At 65.8% G+C, this 15,900-nt stretch overlaps 1 protein-coding gene across 1 annotated transcript; it reads right to left on the bottom strand.

Annotated features, from left to right (window-relative positions):
* Positions 1 to 763: 763 nt before the first annotated feature.
* On the bottom strand, positions 764 to 11,774 carry IRX4 (iroquois homeobox 4). The gene is made up of 6 exons (XM_080803294.1): positions 11,418 to 11,774; positions 5,437 to 5,581; positions 4,627 to 4,878; positions 3,805 to 3,917; positions 2,628 to 2,956; positions 764 to 2,158 (listed from the first exon to the last, which is right to left on the bottom strand). The coding sequence occupies exons 2-6, from the start codon at positions 5,479 to 5,481 to the stop codon at positions 1,335 to 1,337; spliced, it is 1,563 nt and encodes a 520-aa protein (XP_080659420.1). The 5' UTR covers positions 5,482 to 5,581; positions 11,418 to 11,774; the 3' UTR covers positions 764 to 1,334.
* Positions 11,775 to 15,900: the final 4,126 nt, after the last annotated feature.

Below are 15,900 nucleotides of genomic sequence, written 5' to 3'. Positions count from 1 at the left end.
GGGCGGGGGGGACGCGGCGCGGAGTCGGCGGAAGCCGGGGAACCGCGACTTGCCTTCAGTTCAGGGGTGCGGGCCGCTCCTGGGCTCGGCGCCGAGCGTGCGGGGTGTGGGGTGGGGGTGGGGCGGCTCGCGCTTAAGAGCGAACCCCGGGGCCTACAAAGCGCGGGAACGCAGGCGAGGGGGGAAGCCCGCTGCCGCCCGCCCCCCGCCCCGGAGGCCTGGACTCCCAGCCCCGCTCCCTCCCTGCAGCCTACTACACGCTCCCCCCTCCCCCTTCCCACCCAGGCGTGGCCCTGGGCTTTCCGAGCGCGGACGCTCTAGGCCTGCGGCAGGTCCGGGGAGGCGGGGGAGGCGGTCTTGGGCGCCGGCACCCGCCGCGGAAGGGGCCTCACCCGCGCAAAGGAGCCTCTGGAAGGAGTCCACAGCGGGGGGGCCTCAGGGCAGGGATGGCCCCTCCCCCGCTCTCCCCAGGTCGCAGTTCCAGGGAATTGAGGAAGTTTAAAAGTTATTCTCATCTACCAAGAGGGACTCCTATTTTCTCAAAAATTTGGAGGCTGGTGTTCTGGGGAGAGTTTACAAGTCTTCAGCCTCTCATCGCCAACTCCGCTTTCCAAGAACCGGCTGTACAGGGCGTCTGGAGCCCAGCCAGCAGCTTCACCGAGGACCCCGGCCCAAAGACTCCTCTCCCACTCTGTTCCCTTCGGGATTAGCGCCTTTCCTCTGGCGAGAGCTCTAATCCCCGGGTTTGAAACGTGTTCATTTTGCAACGCAAACACCATCACTCGGTTTATTGGTTTTCTTAGATTAGCCTCGGAAGCAGGCAATTATTGGTGTGAACATACATTTAAAAAAACATAATTTTATCGCGTTAAGAGTGTGCAATAGTGTGAACGAGGTGGAGTGCTGTTGGCCAGTGCGCGAAGGACGCGATCAGGTTCATGGGCTGATGGGTCTTCAGGAGGAGCTCAGGCAAGCCTCGAACCGAAGGAAGACAGGCAAACCCACAGCGCCTCGGAAGGGAAATGTCTTCTCCATGTAAACTTCCGCTCGTAAACTTTATGCCTCAGGGTGGCTCCCTTCTGCTCCGAGCGCGGCCTTGCCCCAGGGCTCCCGGAGTCTGGGAATGGCCTGAACTAGCGAATGTCCGAGTGCGGTCGGTGGCCCCGGTCTGCGGCCCGGCCTGGCCGGGCTCGGCTTCTCCCTCCACGGTGGGTTCGCTGCCTGAACCTTGCCATGCTCTCGTCCTGCTTTGGAAACTTGGTAGAAAAAAGAGTCTGTGACCCCCCGGTCTGCAGCCGAGCCTGGGCGCCTCCTCCGCTCAGGGGCGGGGCCGGTCAGGCGCAGAAGGGCTTGCCTCCCGCCTTCGGAAGGGCCAGCGGCTCCTTGGCTGCGCCCGAGGTGGGGGCGTCAAGGGGTGCGGCGGGCGGGAAAGCGCGCGCCAGGGGCGTCGTCAGCACGTTGGCGCCTGCCCCCAACGAGCGTCCCAGCGGTCCCGGGTCCAGGAGGGCGCCCTTGGCTGTGGCCCAGGCCTGGTTCAAAGTGCTGTGCCTGAGGATGGGGTCGTGAAAGACCCCATCCACCCAGTTTCTGAGACTGGTTACCGGGGAGTCCTGGTGCCTGTCCAGGGCACCAGTGGGGGCCGGGGCCACAGGCGAGGACGAGGCAGGAGCCAAGGAGGTGGCTGCAGTGGCCGCTGGGCCTTGACGCTTGAGCATGCATGACGGAAACTCAGTCTGGCTCAGGGCGGTGGCGGCGGCGGTCGCCGTGTGAGCCAGGGACCAGATGCGCGGCTTGGCCTCGAGGCCCACCGTTGCCCCAGCAGGCGAGAAGCCCAGCTTGGCCTCGCAAGCCTGCGAGCCGCCCCCCACACCAGACTGCTGCTCCGGCCCCGCCGCTGTGGTCCGGAGGCAGCTCCTGGCCCTCTCTAAGTCCTGGTCCAGGGCGGCCCCGCCACCGGGGGCCAAGGGCATCCGGAGGGTGCCGGAGGCCTCCTTTCCCGGGGCGTTTGGACCATCCGGCGCGGCAGGGATGCGCTCCAGACCGCCGTCCAGGGGCGGGAAGGGCGGTTTCAGCTCGCACTCAGGGGGCTCCGCTTCCAGCGGGTCGAAGTCCTCCAGGTCAGTGAGCTCGAGATCCTTTTCCTCTTTGCCCACCGGCTCTGCGCAGGACAGAAGGCGGGGCCAGTGCAGGGACAGAGGCGGGAGCTAATCAGAACCGTGCACTTCCTTCCTAGCTCTGCACCCGTGGTTCTAGGGCCCGGCCCAGGAGCTCGGAAAAGCACCCACAGCCTTTCTTCGCGCCTCCCACCTGCTCCAGATGCTCCCCATCCCCCAGGTGGCAACAAAGAGGGCGATTTCCTCCTCAGACCAATAGGGGTCAGGTTAGGGTGGGTGTGTCTATGTTTTAAAAGCTGTTTTGGGTTTCTTTAAGCCTGTCCTGGTCAGTACCGCGGGCCCCCTGGGCTCAGGCCCTCCGGGGCCAGCTCATTCATTTGCTGCGCAGGCCCTTGAAGTTTGCTTTCACTACCCCAGGTTCGATGTCTTTAGAGGTCCTAGAACCCCGACAGAAGGCACTGGGAGTCCCTGAGCTCGGCGCCCCAGCACCAGCACCGCCGACCTCCCACGCACCTTCGTTCTTGGTGCTCCCGAGGGGCTCCGCCCGGGCTTCCTCTTCCGCCCCTTCTTCCTCCTCGCCCTCCGCGTAGACGCGCTTCTCATCTGCGCATTTGTTCCGCGGAGGCCACGTCATCTTGTTCTCCTTCTTGAGGCGGCGGCGCGCGTTGGCGAACCAGGTGGACACCTGCGTGAGGGTCATCTTGGTGATGATGGCCAGCATGATCTTCTCGCCCTTGGTGGGGTAGGGGTTCTTGCGGTGCTCGTTGAGCCAGGCCTTGAGCGTGCTGGTGGTCTCGCGCGTGGCGTTCTTCCGCCGCGTGCCGCTGTCCATGGTCCCGTACCTGCAGACAGGCTGGGCAATGGGGCGCCGGCGGGGACCCCTGCCTGCTCTCAGTCCCCGTCGCGGGGGTGTGCTTATGGTGGTAAGACCGCGTGGGACCCAGGCCCCCACCCCTTGCCACTGCCCACGGGCACTGCCCTTTCTGCCTGTATCTGGTTAAACTTACAGGGAACCCGGGCTCCTGCTCAGCCAGAGTGGTCAGGGTGGAGTGCCCAAGGCCCGGCTAGGTCTCGCTCACTCCACCTAGGCCTCTCTTCTTCGAGTTCTTTAGATCCGCAAACCAGGAAAGCCCATCACAGAAGAGCAAGCCCGACTGTGTGACACCCGTGGGCGGGAACGGCCATTAGTTCCCGTGGGCAGAAAGTGCCTGGACTGCCTTCGCAGACCTCCTGCAGTTGCGATTACGACTGTTGCCCTCCTCTCGCCCAGATGGGTCATGCTGTCTTAGGGTGGGTTCCACTGCACTCCCCCTTCCAGTCCCCACCACAGGGGAAGGTGGACTGGGTCCCACACACCACAGAGGCTGCACCTCTTGGCGGGGGGGGGGGGGGCAGGCATCTGAAGCCCAAGCAACAACACTTGGCTGCCAGGAAGACCGCGTTCAGCAAGGGCTTTGGGAGTGCGGACAGCGTGGGGAGCGGGAAAGGGGAGGCTGGGGACGCATTTGTCTCTGTGGGGCTTGGCTTGCCTAGGAGATGGGACTTGGACTAACCCAAGGTCAGCCCAACCCTGAGACTGCCCCTCCTCCCATCTCCCCGGCTTTCACAGGGGGCGTGGGGTGGGGAGTTTGATGGCAGAATGGAGCGCAGGGGGCCGTGTGGTGCGGTGAGGAGGGGTTCCGGCCCTCACCTGTCATAGGGATACTGGCCCAACGCTGGCTCGTAGGGGTAGTAGGCAGCAGCCGCTGCAGGCGCGAGGCCCGCATGCGCAGATCCAGGCCCGTCCTTGGAGTCGAAGCCGTTCTGTAGGATCCCAGGAGCCTGGGGTCACAGCTTCCAGGAGGCGACCCAGCTCGACCCCGCCCCCCACGCACCTCGGCTCCTGCGCGCTTTGCACAGACCCCCAGACTCTCTCTCCCGCCCAGGGAGCAAGGAACCTCCAAAGGGGGAGGGAGGGAGAATGAGCAGAACTGGGGGGTGGGGAGAGGAGAATGAGATTGGCGGAAGAAAGGGGCAGCGAAGAGGGGTGGGGCGCTGGGAGACGGCAGGGGAGAGGAGGGTGAGCGGGACGCGAGAGGATCAAAGGGAGGGAGGAGAGAAATGGGGGCGGAGCAAGAGGGCGGGCACGGAGGGGGCAAGGGAGGGAGAGGCCAGGAGAGGGCTAAGTGGTGGGGGGTTGGGAAGAGAGGAAGAGGGAGACCGGGGAGCGAGGGCAGGGGAGCTCTGGGGGGGGGGAAGCCAGGAGATGGGGAGAAGGCGCGGGCACTCGACGGTGATGTGGTCAGAGCTGCGAGGTCCCCAAACCCGGGGGCTGGAGGTGTGCCTGGGAGCCGGGCTAGGAGCAGCAAAGCGGAAGGAGCCGCTAAGGTGTGCCTGCCCGCCCCCTCCAATCTGGGGTCCAGGGCACCGGCGCCCCTGACTCCAGAGTTGGGGAGGAGGCGGGGCAATTCCAGGGGGAGGGGCGAGGCGTCGCGGGGGAGGGGGAAGGTTTCCGATAATTCCCTCCCCTTACCAGCGAGTAGAAGGCGGACGCCTCGGAGCCGTAGGTCACGTAGTTGCCGTAGCCCTGCGAGCCGCCGTAGGGGCCCCCGTAGACGCCGAGCGCCGCGGCCGAGTTGAGCTCGTGGCGCGCGGTGGCCAGCAGCCGGCTCTCGTAGACCGGGCAGTAGACAGGCGCCTGGGCCGAGGCGGCGGGCCCGGAGTCGGCCAGCGTGCGGCCCCCCGACTCACAGCACGTGCTCAGGGAGTTGGTGGTCATCAGGAACTGCAGGAGAGAGGGGCCGCGAGGAAGGGCCGGCGCCCGGCTCCAGGCTGGGGCTCTAGGCCTCCACCTGCCCGCTGCGCGGCCCAGAAGGGCGTGCCCCGTGGCCTCGGGCGTACCGCTGTCCACGGGGCCGCGCGTTCCTTGGTGCTGCGAGTCTGCTCGGCGGCGCCTCCTCTGGAGACTTGGAGCCCAGCCCGGCCCGGCCCCTGACCTTTCGCACCCTCCGCGGGCTGTCTGTGTGCGTGTGTGCGGGGGGGGATTCCAAGGCCGCGCACGCCCTCCTGTGCCACATCTCTCCTGGGTCCCCGGTTCCTCTCGGGCAAAGACGCCTCAGAGCCCGGGGTTGGGGCGTGCTGGGGGTCACACAAAGCCGGAGAAATGGCGCCCACCCCCCCGCAGGACAGATGCTCTCAGTGCCCCTACTCTCCGCCGGGCCAGGTGCGCGGAGCACGCGGCACAGGCCCTGCTCTCTGGGAAGCGACACCGGGTCGCTGGACAGCCCGCCCGCCCGCCGGTGTGTTACGCCGCATTCCCCGCACCCTCGTGAGGCCCCCTTACCTGGGGTGCGGAGGAATAGGGGTATCCAAACTGCGGGTAGGACATGGCGGGCGCCGCCCGGGGCCGGCGGGCGGGTCCGGTGGGGTCCTGCGCGCGGTGGCCGGCGTGGCGCGGCCACTGCTCCGGGGCCGCCGGCTCCTAGGCGCTGGGAGGGGGAAGCAGAAGAGCGGGTTAATTCATCCACGCGCCCCGCAAACTTTTCTAACCGGGTGGGAAAGGGAGCCGCAGCGGCCGCAGCGAGCCTTTTAGCTTCACATTCCCGAGCCTCGAGGGGGCTCTGGGACCAACTGGCCTCGCAGCGGCGACACAAATACATATTTTGCAAAAAAGGAAAAAAAAAACCGAGTTGCGCGAACCCGTCAAGTCAGATGTGCTCGGCTTTAAGCCGCGGAGGCGCTGACGTCAGCCCACGCCGCGCAGCTCGGCCCGGCCGCAGACGTGCGGGTCACTCGCGGCGGCCGGCGGCGGGGCGGGGACGGGCTGGGGGCGCCGCGCGGGGCGAGGGGGCCAACAGGCTCTAACAAATGAATTTCGTCCGTGGAGTCAATATCGCCCCGACGAAATGCTGTTTCTCCTTAGTCACCGAGGATGGGAAGCACTTTTAATTAGAAATTAATTAATGAGCACCTGCTCCTTCCCGCCCCACTGTAATCATTAGTCTCAATTACAAATGAGACATGTGAAGGGACACACGACTGAGTCTTCACCGAAGATGTAATCAACAGTTAAAATTAGCCCGGCGCCGGCGCAGGCGGCCAGCCGCCCGGGCCTCCGCGCCCTGCTCCGGGTGGAGGACGGCGGCGCCGCAGGCCCGCGCGCCGCTCCGACCGCTGTTCGGCGGGTCGGCCGCTCCGCCTCCCGCCAGTTCGAACCCCGCTCCGGGGCGGAGTTCCAGGCCCCGGTGCGGCTGCGAGTGTCCGCGTCTGGAGGTCAACATGCCCTCAGGCGTGTGGGTCCTGAGCCCCCTCCCAGAGCCGTCTCCTCCAGGGCTGGGTGGCCCAAGTGCTGGGGGGCTTTGCGACTCTCCGCAGCCCTGTCCCCGGGGGACACCCCCTCCTCGGCCCCACCCCAGGTCCTGCGGGCGCTGCGCGGCGAACGGCCCTCCCTCTCCTCTTCCACCCCCTTGCGCGGGCTGCCCTCCCTCAGCCTCCCCCTGCCCCTCGCGGCTAAACCCGGGACTGCCAGACACCCCCGCGCGCTCGAAGAGCAGGTTTCCCGACTCAGCTCCGGCCCCCCCCCCCCCCCCCCCCCGCCACGCCTGCTCCACCCGGCGACCCTCAGGGTTAGGTCCCGGGGAGGCAGCGCCGGGACGCCCTTCCCCACCCCTTTTGCATAGCTCCGCGCCCGGGGTGCACGGAGCAGTCTGGAAACACGGCCGAGTACCCACCCCAGGACTTCCCCATTCAGCCCGGGTCTTGGGACCTTGCCCGAATCCGAAACAGAGGCGAGCGCGCAGGCGGCAAAGGGGCGCCGGGGCATCCCGAGCTCGCTCCCCGCCTTTTATGCCGCCGCCCTCCGGGGGCCTGGCTCGCCCCTGCTGCTCTCGCCCCGCTGGGCCTCCCGCGGTCGGCCGGGAGGGGAGCTATGCGCGGCGGCGCTGTGCAGACTTGCTCGGAAAGATTCCTGGGTTCAGACCTGTGAATCGCCCCAGGGTCACCCTCTAATTAATGATGACGCTCTCGCCCTCTCCCCAGCTGCAAACCTGCCTCCCAGAAACGAAATCTGCTCTGACAGCTCGGTTGAAGGTGATTGATGAGTATCTGGAGACCACAGTACGCGTCATATGATATCTGCTGCGTAATTGCTTTAATTTACAGATGAAAATACGAGCTCTCCGATCGCGCTGAACCACAGCCGGCCGCGTCCGAGCTGCTTGCGAAGGAAAATCATCGGAAATAATGAATAGTCACTCCATGCAAATTATCCAGACAGTTTAAGCGTCTGTAGCCCGGAGAGATATATAAAAAACACGAGTCAAATGACATTAATAATTGTTTCTGAATTCTGTATTGATCTCGTGGCGGCCGTGTTTATTTCTTTCTCACCTGAATTGCTAATATCACCTCCTGTAAATAATCAGAAACTAGCCACCGGGGCTTCTCCACCAGAAATGAATCTCTCCATCTCTCTCCCTCTTCCTCCTCTGCTCCTCCCCTCCCCCACCCTCCCTCCTCCCAACTCCAGTCGGCGGGCTTCTGCCGAGGATTTTCTGCACATCCCCTACTTTCCATTATTTATTGTTTACAAACAGCTCGCTCTCTCCTGGTAATGAGGCCGGGGCGAGGGAGGGGCAGGAGCCCACGGTGGCTGAGGGCTCAGGGAGCAGTAATCACGAGAGAAGGATGAATTAAGCATCTTTCCCTCACCCCACTCCCCAAGGCCCAGCCCCGGCGATTGTGAGCGAGCGAGCGCTCAGGCTGCGACCGACAGCCAGCGCCCAGGTCCCAGCAGCCCCGCGGCTCCGGGCTCCACACTCTGCACAGAGCAGCGCACACAGGCCCTTTCCTTACCGGCCACAGCTCACGGGGAACGGCGCCCCCTGAACTCGCGACCCTTTATTTTCTGAGCAGAAGTGCTGGCCTTCCGGCGCAGCCCTCTCCCGGGACCTCTGGGGGAGGGGTGCCCAGGGTCTCCTTTGACCATCACTGCTGCGTTTTCCTTTCCAGCCTGCGCGCCTAAATAGAGCTCCCAGTCCCCACCCACCTAGCCCGGTTCTCCAGGCAACCTTTTCTTCTAATCAGGTATCAAGCTCACCCGCTACTTTCCAAGGCCGTTGCACACTGATCCCCCCGCTTCGCGCTGCCCCAGGCCTGTGACACGGGGGCCGGGATGGCCGCCCTGTTTGGGGAAGCTCTGTGCTGCCGGAGGGGTCTAGGCCCTGCTATCCAGTGCTGGATTCAGGGTCCGTCAGGCCTGTCTCCCGTCTGGAGCAGCCCGGGACATCCCGCTGACAACCAGCGCCCTGCCTGAGGCCAGCCTCCTGCAACCGGGATACTTTCTGGGTTAGCTTTGTCCCGGGTAAGATACCGGAATAATATCCGAGGGCCCTTTCCCTGAAAGGCCCAGCCTTGAGCTGAGGCCCCAGGGTTTCCCTCTAAGAGAGGACAGAGCGAGAGTGTGAACATGTCAGGTATCAGCAGCTAAATGCGCCTGCATAGACTCGCAATCTGAACCCTCGTCGCTTCAGGGACCCTGGGTTCTGAATACACCCAGGAGAGGCTCCCCTCCCACAGGGCAGCAGCGCAGCTTCGGGGACGTGCCCCCACTGGCCTGGTGAGTGCTAAAGGAGCCACGGGGGAGGGGGCCTGAGGAGAGCCAGCGCCAGATGTTAGAGGCCTGCGCTCGCCCTGCTTGCCCGGAGGTGCAGTAGGCCGCGGAGGGCCTCTGGGAGCTAGGCCGCGCCCTGATACTCTCCCCCTCCCCCCTGAGACCGGCTGAGGCCAGGCGCTCCCGGTCTGTTCCCGAAGTCGTCCCCCAGGGCCACCGGCTTCTCCGCACAGAGAGCCGCCAGGGGCTCTCTCCGGCCCAACAAAGTTGACCCCAGGCGGAGGGCGGAGGCTAGAGCGCGCAGAGCCAGGCAAGGGCCTCCCCGGGGCGCCTGTGCCCGCCCACTGCTCGCGGACACCCGGGCGGGGTGCGGGGCTGGAAGGCGTTCTGGAGAGCGGGGGCGCGGCCCTCGCGAGCCCCGAGGTCGGCAGGTCACTTCTCTGCGGCCGGTCCTCCGGGTCTCACGCGAGGTTAGGCTGCCGAGCTGCGGGCAAGAGCTCCGAATCCCGCTCCCGAGACGTCTCCATTCCAGGTCGGCGGGCTCCGGTTCTCCCGCCGCGCCCCCGCCGCTCGCCCGCAGGACGCCGCCCGAGCGGGAAAGGCGCGCAGTCGGGGCGTCCGGGAGCAGGCCCCGCTGCCCCGCGTTGGCCCCCGCGCCCCGCAACGCCCCCGCCCCCCCCGTTTCCACAACTTGCAGCGAACGCGGGGGCCTCTGGAGACCCCAGCGGCTGGCAGCAAACTTTGCGCCCTCCGGCGCAGGAGCGATCCTGGCAAAGTTTGTGCGGCCGAGCCCACTCCCTACCTGCGCTGGGGACGCGCCCGCCCGCGCCGCTCCGGCGCCGGGGCCGCGGGGAGCAGCGCGCAGCCCGGGACGCACCGGGGAGTCGCCGCAGTCGCCGCCGCCCGCGCCCCTCGGCGGCCGCGCCGAGCCTCCGCCTCCCCGGAAGGGGGGAGGGGTCTCGGAGCCCCGGGGCGGGGGCGGGCGCGGGGACCTCGCCTACCTGCGGTGGCGCCCGGCCACTACCGGCCGCCCGCGAGGGCTCTGCGCGGCCGCTCGGCGCGCGCGCTCCGGCGGGGAGCAGGCGACAACTAATGGAGACATTTCCAGGCGGAGCACCTGGCGAGCGGAGCGCGCCGGCGTCCCCAGGCGCCGCGGTCGTCAGCCGAGCCCGCACCGGCGTGACGTGGGCGAGCGAGCGCGCTGCTCCCACCCGGCCGCCCATTAACGCTTTCCCCCGCGGGCGCCGCGCGCTCGCCAACTTTCCCCTCCGCCTGGCCCGCGCGCAGGGTGCGTGGGGCGTCTGAGCTGGCCTGAGGGGCGCCCTGGGGTGGGGGCAGGGATGCCGGCTCAGAGGAGACAGCCCCCCAACAATAGGCAGCGGGAAGGCGCGCCGCCTTGATTTGGGCAAACCCTTGGCGGCCTTGGGCTCTTCAGGGCCCGTCAGGCTGCCCCCCTGCCCGCCACGCTCCGCGGTCTTGGGCCGGTGGGACAGCGCTGGGGACAGCTTCACCGCTTCTTGGCCCCAGTTCTCCTGAGTTTCCCCTTGGTCATGGTCTCCTCCAGGTCTGGAGAGCTGGGCCAGGGTAGGGGTACGGCAGCGCCCCGACCTCCGACCTCCTCCGGGAGACCAGGCAACCAGGCCTTGGCTTTCCTCCCTGCGCCCCTCCCCCCACCAGCATCGCCCCTCTGCACGGAGGGAGGCCAGCTTCACGGCTGCCGTGCACACCCGCGGCCCGCTGGGGCTGTCTAGGCAGGAGCGGTTGCCTTGGTGCAGGCCGAGGGCTTGGGCAGCTGGAGGTGGGCACACAAAGTTGACAGAACTGCTGGGGCTGGGGCCGCAAGCCTGTGAGCTGCCTGGGACCGGGTGGCTCCGTAGGGGAGCTTCCTAAGGGCTGCCCAGAGCCCTGCGAGGCTGCCCCCGCGGGGACGTACTGCCCCGGAGCGGCCTGCGGGGTCTGCAGCCTCAGTGCAGGAGGGACGTCCGCTCGGGCGGGTCCCGGGTCACTCGACCAGGGCCGCCTCTCGCCCTGCCCGCCACCCCCGTCATTTCAGAGAACCATGAAGTTGTTCTCTTTACAATCTGTGGCCTTAGAATGACGGTTGAGATTTGTTGATTGGATAATGTCTGAACAAGCGATTTGCTGTCTCCCCCCCTCTTTTCCTCCAGAGCTCCACCGCGGCCGGGGGCCCGAGCCCGTCTGCCGGCTTCCGCAGTAGCCTGCTGGGGGGGGGGTGGTCTCCAGGCCTCGCACACCTCCGTCTCCTCCACTGGGCGCACAGAAGAGAGTCGGCCGTCCCCGGCTTCCCCGGGGCCGAGTCCAGACCTTCTGCTGGCTTCTCTGGGAAGGACACTGCTGCGTCTCCGGGTCTGCTCCGAAGGCGCGAAGGGCTTCCTGCAGGCCCCAGGCTCCGGGCAGCCGTCGGGGGGGGGCACGTGCGGGGACGCTGCAGCGCAGCCTGGGCTGACGGAGGAGGGTGGTGGGAAGGTGCCCTCTGTGGGTGCAGGTCTGCGGACGGTCTCCAGGGCAGGGCAGGGGTCTGAGTCCAGCCGGAAGGAAGTGGAGGAAGGACACAGAGCACCGTGGGGAGGGGACTGGCTGCTGTCCCTGCCCCTGCTGTCAGGTTCCTCCTCCCTCTCTGGGCCGCAGGACGAGCCTGGCAGGGTCCTGGGGACAACAGGGACGAGCTAGTCAGTCCCTCCTGCTGAGCTCACCTGGGACGCAGATTCTTTTCATGCCGCAGACACGCAAGGCCTGTTTGTGACTAAAGCCTTGATTGGGAAATAGACTCCTGCCTTCGCGGGGGCCTTTTGACGATGACAACAGCCAGAGAGACCTGTGAGGGGCAGCCAGGCCCCCAGGAGCTCCGGGGGCGTCCTCCGTCCTCTGGCGTTTCCGTAGCCGGAGGCAGCACCTCTCTGGAAGGCAGGCCGCCCATTGCCCTTCCCTGGGAGGCAGGACCCCCTTTCACTGGACTCCCCGAGAGTCCGTGCTCTGGCCGCTGCCAGGCCTGACCTTGCCCGGATCGTCGGCCTCACTGGCCGTCCTCGGCCCCGCAGCCCTTGGCCGTCCTGCCCTGGGAGGGCCTCGCGGGTTGGTGCCCCAGGGAAAGGAGGGACGTGCCCCAGGACTTGCCCCGGAGGCCTGGCAGCGTCAGCGTGAGTGATAGGTCCAGAAAGCCAGGGTGCAGCCGTGGCCACCTGGGAAGGCCCGCCTTCCTCCCAGGCCCGGCCGAGGGCGGGCCCGGGCACGTTCCCTGCTCTGTGACAAGGCTGCCGGCTGTGCCCACCGCTGTGCCCCCACCTCTCCGGTCAGGACTTGCTCCCTGATGGATCCGTTGTCTCTCAATCGGCTTTTGTTCTGGCTGCTGGCAGAGCGGCCCAGTGCAATGTGAAACAGAAGTCTCCATGCCCCCGGGCTTGGCCCTGCTGCCTGTGGCCCCCCCCCCGCCCCCCGCCCCCCGAGGTCATTGCAGCAACTTGCAGAGGCGTGTGCTGCTGGAGAAGGCCGAGCTGGCCTGGCCGCGGCCCGCTGCCTGCAGTCAGCGAGCGACCCACAGCCTCAGCCCCCTTTCCTGGGGACCCGGGAGGTCCCAGGGGAGGCAGCGAGAGGACGGCCTGTGAAGGCTCACTTGGTGGCCCTGGGCACGGTGTCCCCACCATCCTTGGAAGCGCCGGCCTTCTAACGGCTCCGCGGCCCGACCTAGCAGCCGGGCCGTGTTCGGGGCCCAGATCCTAGGGGTGTGGAGTGGAGAGTGTGTCTCTCACCTTTGAATGGGCCTGTTCCTCATGGGCCCTGGGGGTGAGGGTTTCTCTCTTCCCGGTCCCACTTCACAGTGCAGAGCCAGACAGAAGTATTTAAAGCAGAAAGTCGGAATAGTTTCTTTTCCGAGCAGAGTGGTGCCTGGGTTTGAGACAGAGACGGGCTCCTGGGCACGAGTCAGAGGTGCCCGCGGTCGCGGCTCCAGAGTGTCCCCGTGTGCGCTGAGGGCTGTACCGCCGGTGTCGGTCTCCTCAGTTTCCTCTCCTGCTCCCCCCTGCCCGCCCCCTTGAGCTGGAAGGAGGCCAGGGCAGCAGAAGTTGGAAGGTTGTCCTTTCCCTCATTTCAGAAGTACGATGTCATGTCTGTAATGCTGAAACGCACCGGCAGAGTTTGGGGAGGTTTCTATTATTAAAAGCGAGAGGCTGTGAATTCAAACAATGTCTGTCGTCTGTATGGTTCACGTTGAAACGTTTGCCTGCCGCAGACCGGCACCCGCGACACGGGGGCCGGAGACTCCGTGCAAGCCCGAGGAAGCGAGTTACGTTGTCCAAAGAGAGCGGGCGGACGGCCTGGCTGCCCGAGGTTCCGGTGCTGCTGTGAATGCCTTCATGGGGGGCTGGGGGTGGGAGGGGTCGGGGGTGAGGTGGGTGGGGGGCCAGAGAAGATCGCCTTAGAGAAAGGAAGTGTTGGGAGGGGCTCTCAACGCAGGAGCTGGCACTGGTGTCCGGACCCAAACAATACGGATCAGCCAGTGGGGGCCGGGGGGCTCCGAGGAGGAGCCTGGCGGGGGGGCCTGCCCAGGGTTCGCTGGGGGAAAGCGGGGAGGCCGCCTCCCGCCGCCCAGGGCCGGGCACACTGCTCCCTAGCAATCGCACACAAACACCACTGTCACGAATGGAAGGTGACGAGGCACCAGATGGCATTTGCCAGGGCCAAGCTGCAGATAAGACAGACGGACGTGTGGGAGCGCGTGCAGCGGACTCAGAGGTGCTTTGGGTCTCCGGGGAGCGGGTCCCACCGTGGCCTCCCCCTGCGCCCGCAGGCGCTGCTCTGGGCCTGGGCGGCCCCTGAGCTCCGGCGTCCTGACCGGCCGGCACTCGGGAGGTCTGTGGGGACTCCATCCGCAGTGCTCTCGGGCGGAACCCCTGAAGCTGGGGACGCGTCCCCCCCCGGGGCTGGTCTGTAAGGGAGGCGCCGGCCTGCCTCGAGTTTGGTCGTCCGTGGACACTGCTGTGTCCACGTCAGGGGGGACTCGGGACTTCATGCCCAGAGTGCCCCCCACCCCCCCCCGCCAGGCCGGGCGTGCTCCAGACCCCGCGGTCAGCCTCCGTGCGGCGGGCAGCGCGGCCGTGACCAGCGTAACCCTGGCTTTCCATTAGGGCGGCAGTAAGTCATGCAGGAACATCCTCCAGGAGGTAGCTGATGTCTGTATAAAAAAACCATTTCAGAGTATTTCTGAAATTCAATTAATTGAAGGCCCCAGATAAAAGGAACATTCTTAATGGCTATAACATAACCCCCAGGGAGGAGAGGGAACCGCACGGCCCGACTTCAAAGTGTGACAGAAATACGTACTGTTTTACTCTGAAAGTCTCCGGATCAATGACTCAGTCAAAATTACTTAAACATTTAGCAACCTTTTCATTTTCTGTTTAAAAATGGCAGAAAGAGACGCTCTTCTTGCCGGAGACACAAAGCTCCAGAAAGGAAGGGCGGACCCCGCGCTCGCTTAGAGGCCACGCTGGCTCCTTCGTGGGGAGCCTGCGCTTCCGCTCTCCCGCGGAAGACGCGTGTCGGTGTCCTGGCTGCGTGACCAAGTGCCACGTGGTGCGTGTCCCTCTCGGGTCTGGAGGGGAGAAGTCCGAGACCGGCAGGGCTGGTCCCCCAGAGGCGGGAGGCGGGAGCTGCTGCGGGCCTCTGTCCGGCCTCTGGCGGCTGCTGGCCATCTTGGGGCTCCTGACCCCTCACTCAGATCTCTGTCTTCAGGCTGTCCCTCTGTGGGTGTGGGTCTCATTTTAAGTAGGACACAGTCATCCCTCACTCCAGCACCGCCTCCCCTTAACTCATGACATCTGTGATGTTCCTGTTCCAAATGAGGACGTGCTCTGGGGGCCCGGGGTCTAAGCCACCATGTATGCATTCTGAGGGGACACAGTTCAACCCAGATCAGGGGAGTCTGGGGATGCCACATCTGGGCCTGGGTTTATTTCTTTAGATTGACCCCCTGACACCACTAGCTCATCACGACTGTCGGGTTCGCAGAAGGTGGACGCCCGCCCCCGGACTGCAGGACCGTAGTGAAGGAGGGCGTCCTTCATCTCCAGCTACCCGAGGCCTCTCGGGTGCCCCAGCCCCCGTGTAGCTGTGGGGGGACATGAGAACCAACCCTTTTCTCTCCCCCCCCATCAACATCGGACACACTGTACCTTTGCTTCCGTTCTTCCTCCTCGTTCCCTCCCATCCTGCACTAGAATGAATGCTGCAGCAGGGCTGGGCTTTTCTGTACACAGTAGGTGCACATTAAACACACAGCAGGGGCTTAGCGAGTGTTGAGTGAATGAGGATGTGTGCGTGGCATTCTCCGTAAAGGAGAGCGGAGCCAGGAGGAGGTATCGGAGGGTTCCTGCATGGCGGGGGCTGAAACGGCTCCTGCAGGATGCATGGAGGGTGCCTCCCGCGTCCCGGCCCCGGGGTGGTTTTTGGGGTACGCCGGTGCAGAGAGGGAAGAAGAGCCTCAGCCCTGGTGGTGCACACCCGTCCTCAGAGGGAGGCAGAGGAGGAGCGAGAGCCTCACCGAAGGAGCCCACGGAGTGAGGCAGTGGGTTCCCGCCCTGGTGGTCTGTGGCCGCACGACCGTGCTTCCGCTGACTGACCACGCCGCACCGTGTCCTGCCCGAACTTTGGGCGCCCACGACCTTCTCTCCCTGTGTTCTCTCCCCGTCTGCGGGCGGCACCGTTGCGGGTCTCAGGCACGGTGGGGTCTCCTGCAACCTCCCCGGGAGCCCGAGCCCTGTGTGCCCGCCTGCTCTGACTTTTGACCTGCCCAAGGTTTGAGCAAAAGGTTGCATAGCCCTGAAGGTGTGGAGCACTGTTCCGGGCACCACTGCTCTGACTTTCCTGCTTCCCAGCCTGCTCCAATTTGGCCCTGGCCCAGGGTTGTGGTGAGGTGGTGATGAGGGGTGGGGAGTTGGTGCTGGCGGCCAGGGCCAGGGGCTTCTTAAGGCCACCTGGGAGGTGTGGGACCCCGTGACTCTTGGGCTCGTGCTTCACCCTGTCCCCTTGCACCTGCCGCAGCGGACGGCGGCATGTCCGACAGTGGAGGCTCTGCCGGGCTCCGTTGGGTGAGCCAGCGCGCTGGCCCGGGCCAACACTGTGAGAGCCGGAATCAGCCACAGGGTGTGGGGATTGCTCCTTACGGCAGCACGGCCTGTCCTA

Source organism: Martes martes, assembly GCF_963455335.1.
Source record: "Martes martes genome assembly, chromosome: 5".
Taxonomy (NCBI): domain Eukaryota; kingdom Metazoa; phylum Chordata; class Mammalia; order Carnivora; family Mustelidae; genus Martes; species Martes martes.
This window is presented reverse-complemented; position numbering and strand designations above follow the sequence as displayed.

What these genes read in the sequence shown, in the direction of transcription:
- IRX4 (XM_080803294.1), bottom strand. Translation starts at nt 5,481, where the DNA reads ATGTCCTACCCGCAGTTTGGATACCCCTATTCCTCCGCACCCCAG. An exon ending in CGTCCGCCTTCTACTCGCTG is followed by an intron (nt 3,918 to 4,626) that starts GTAAGGGGAGGG and finishes GGGATCCTACAG; the next exon opens with AACGGCTTCGACTCCAAGGA. An exon ending in GGCCAGTATCCCTATGACAG is followed by an intron (nt 2,957 to 3,804) that starts GTGAGGGCCGGA and finishes GCCTGTCTGCAG; the next exon opens with GTACGGGACCATGGACAGCG.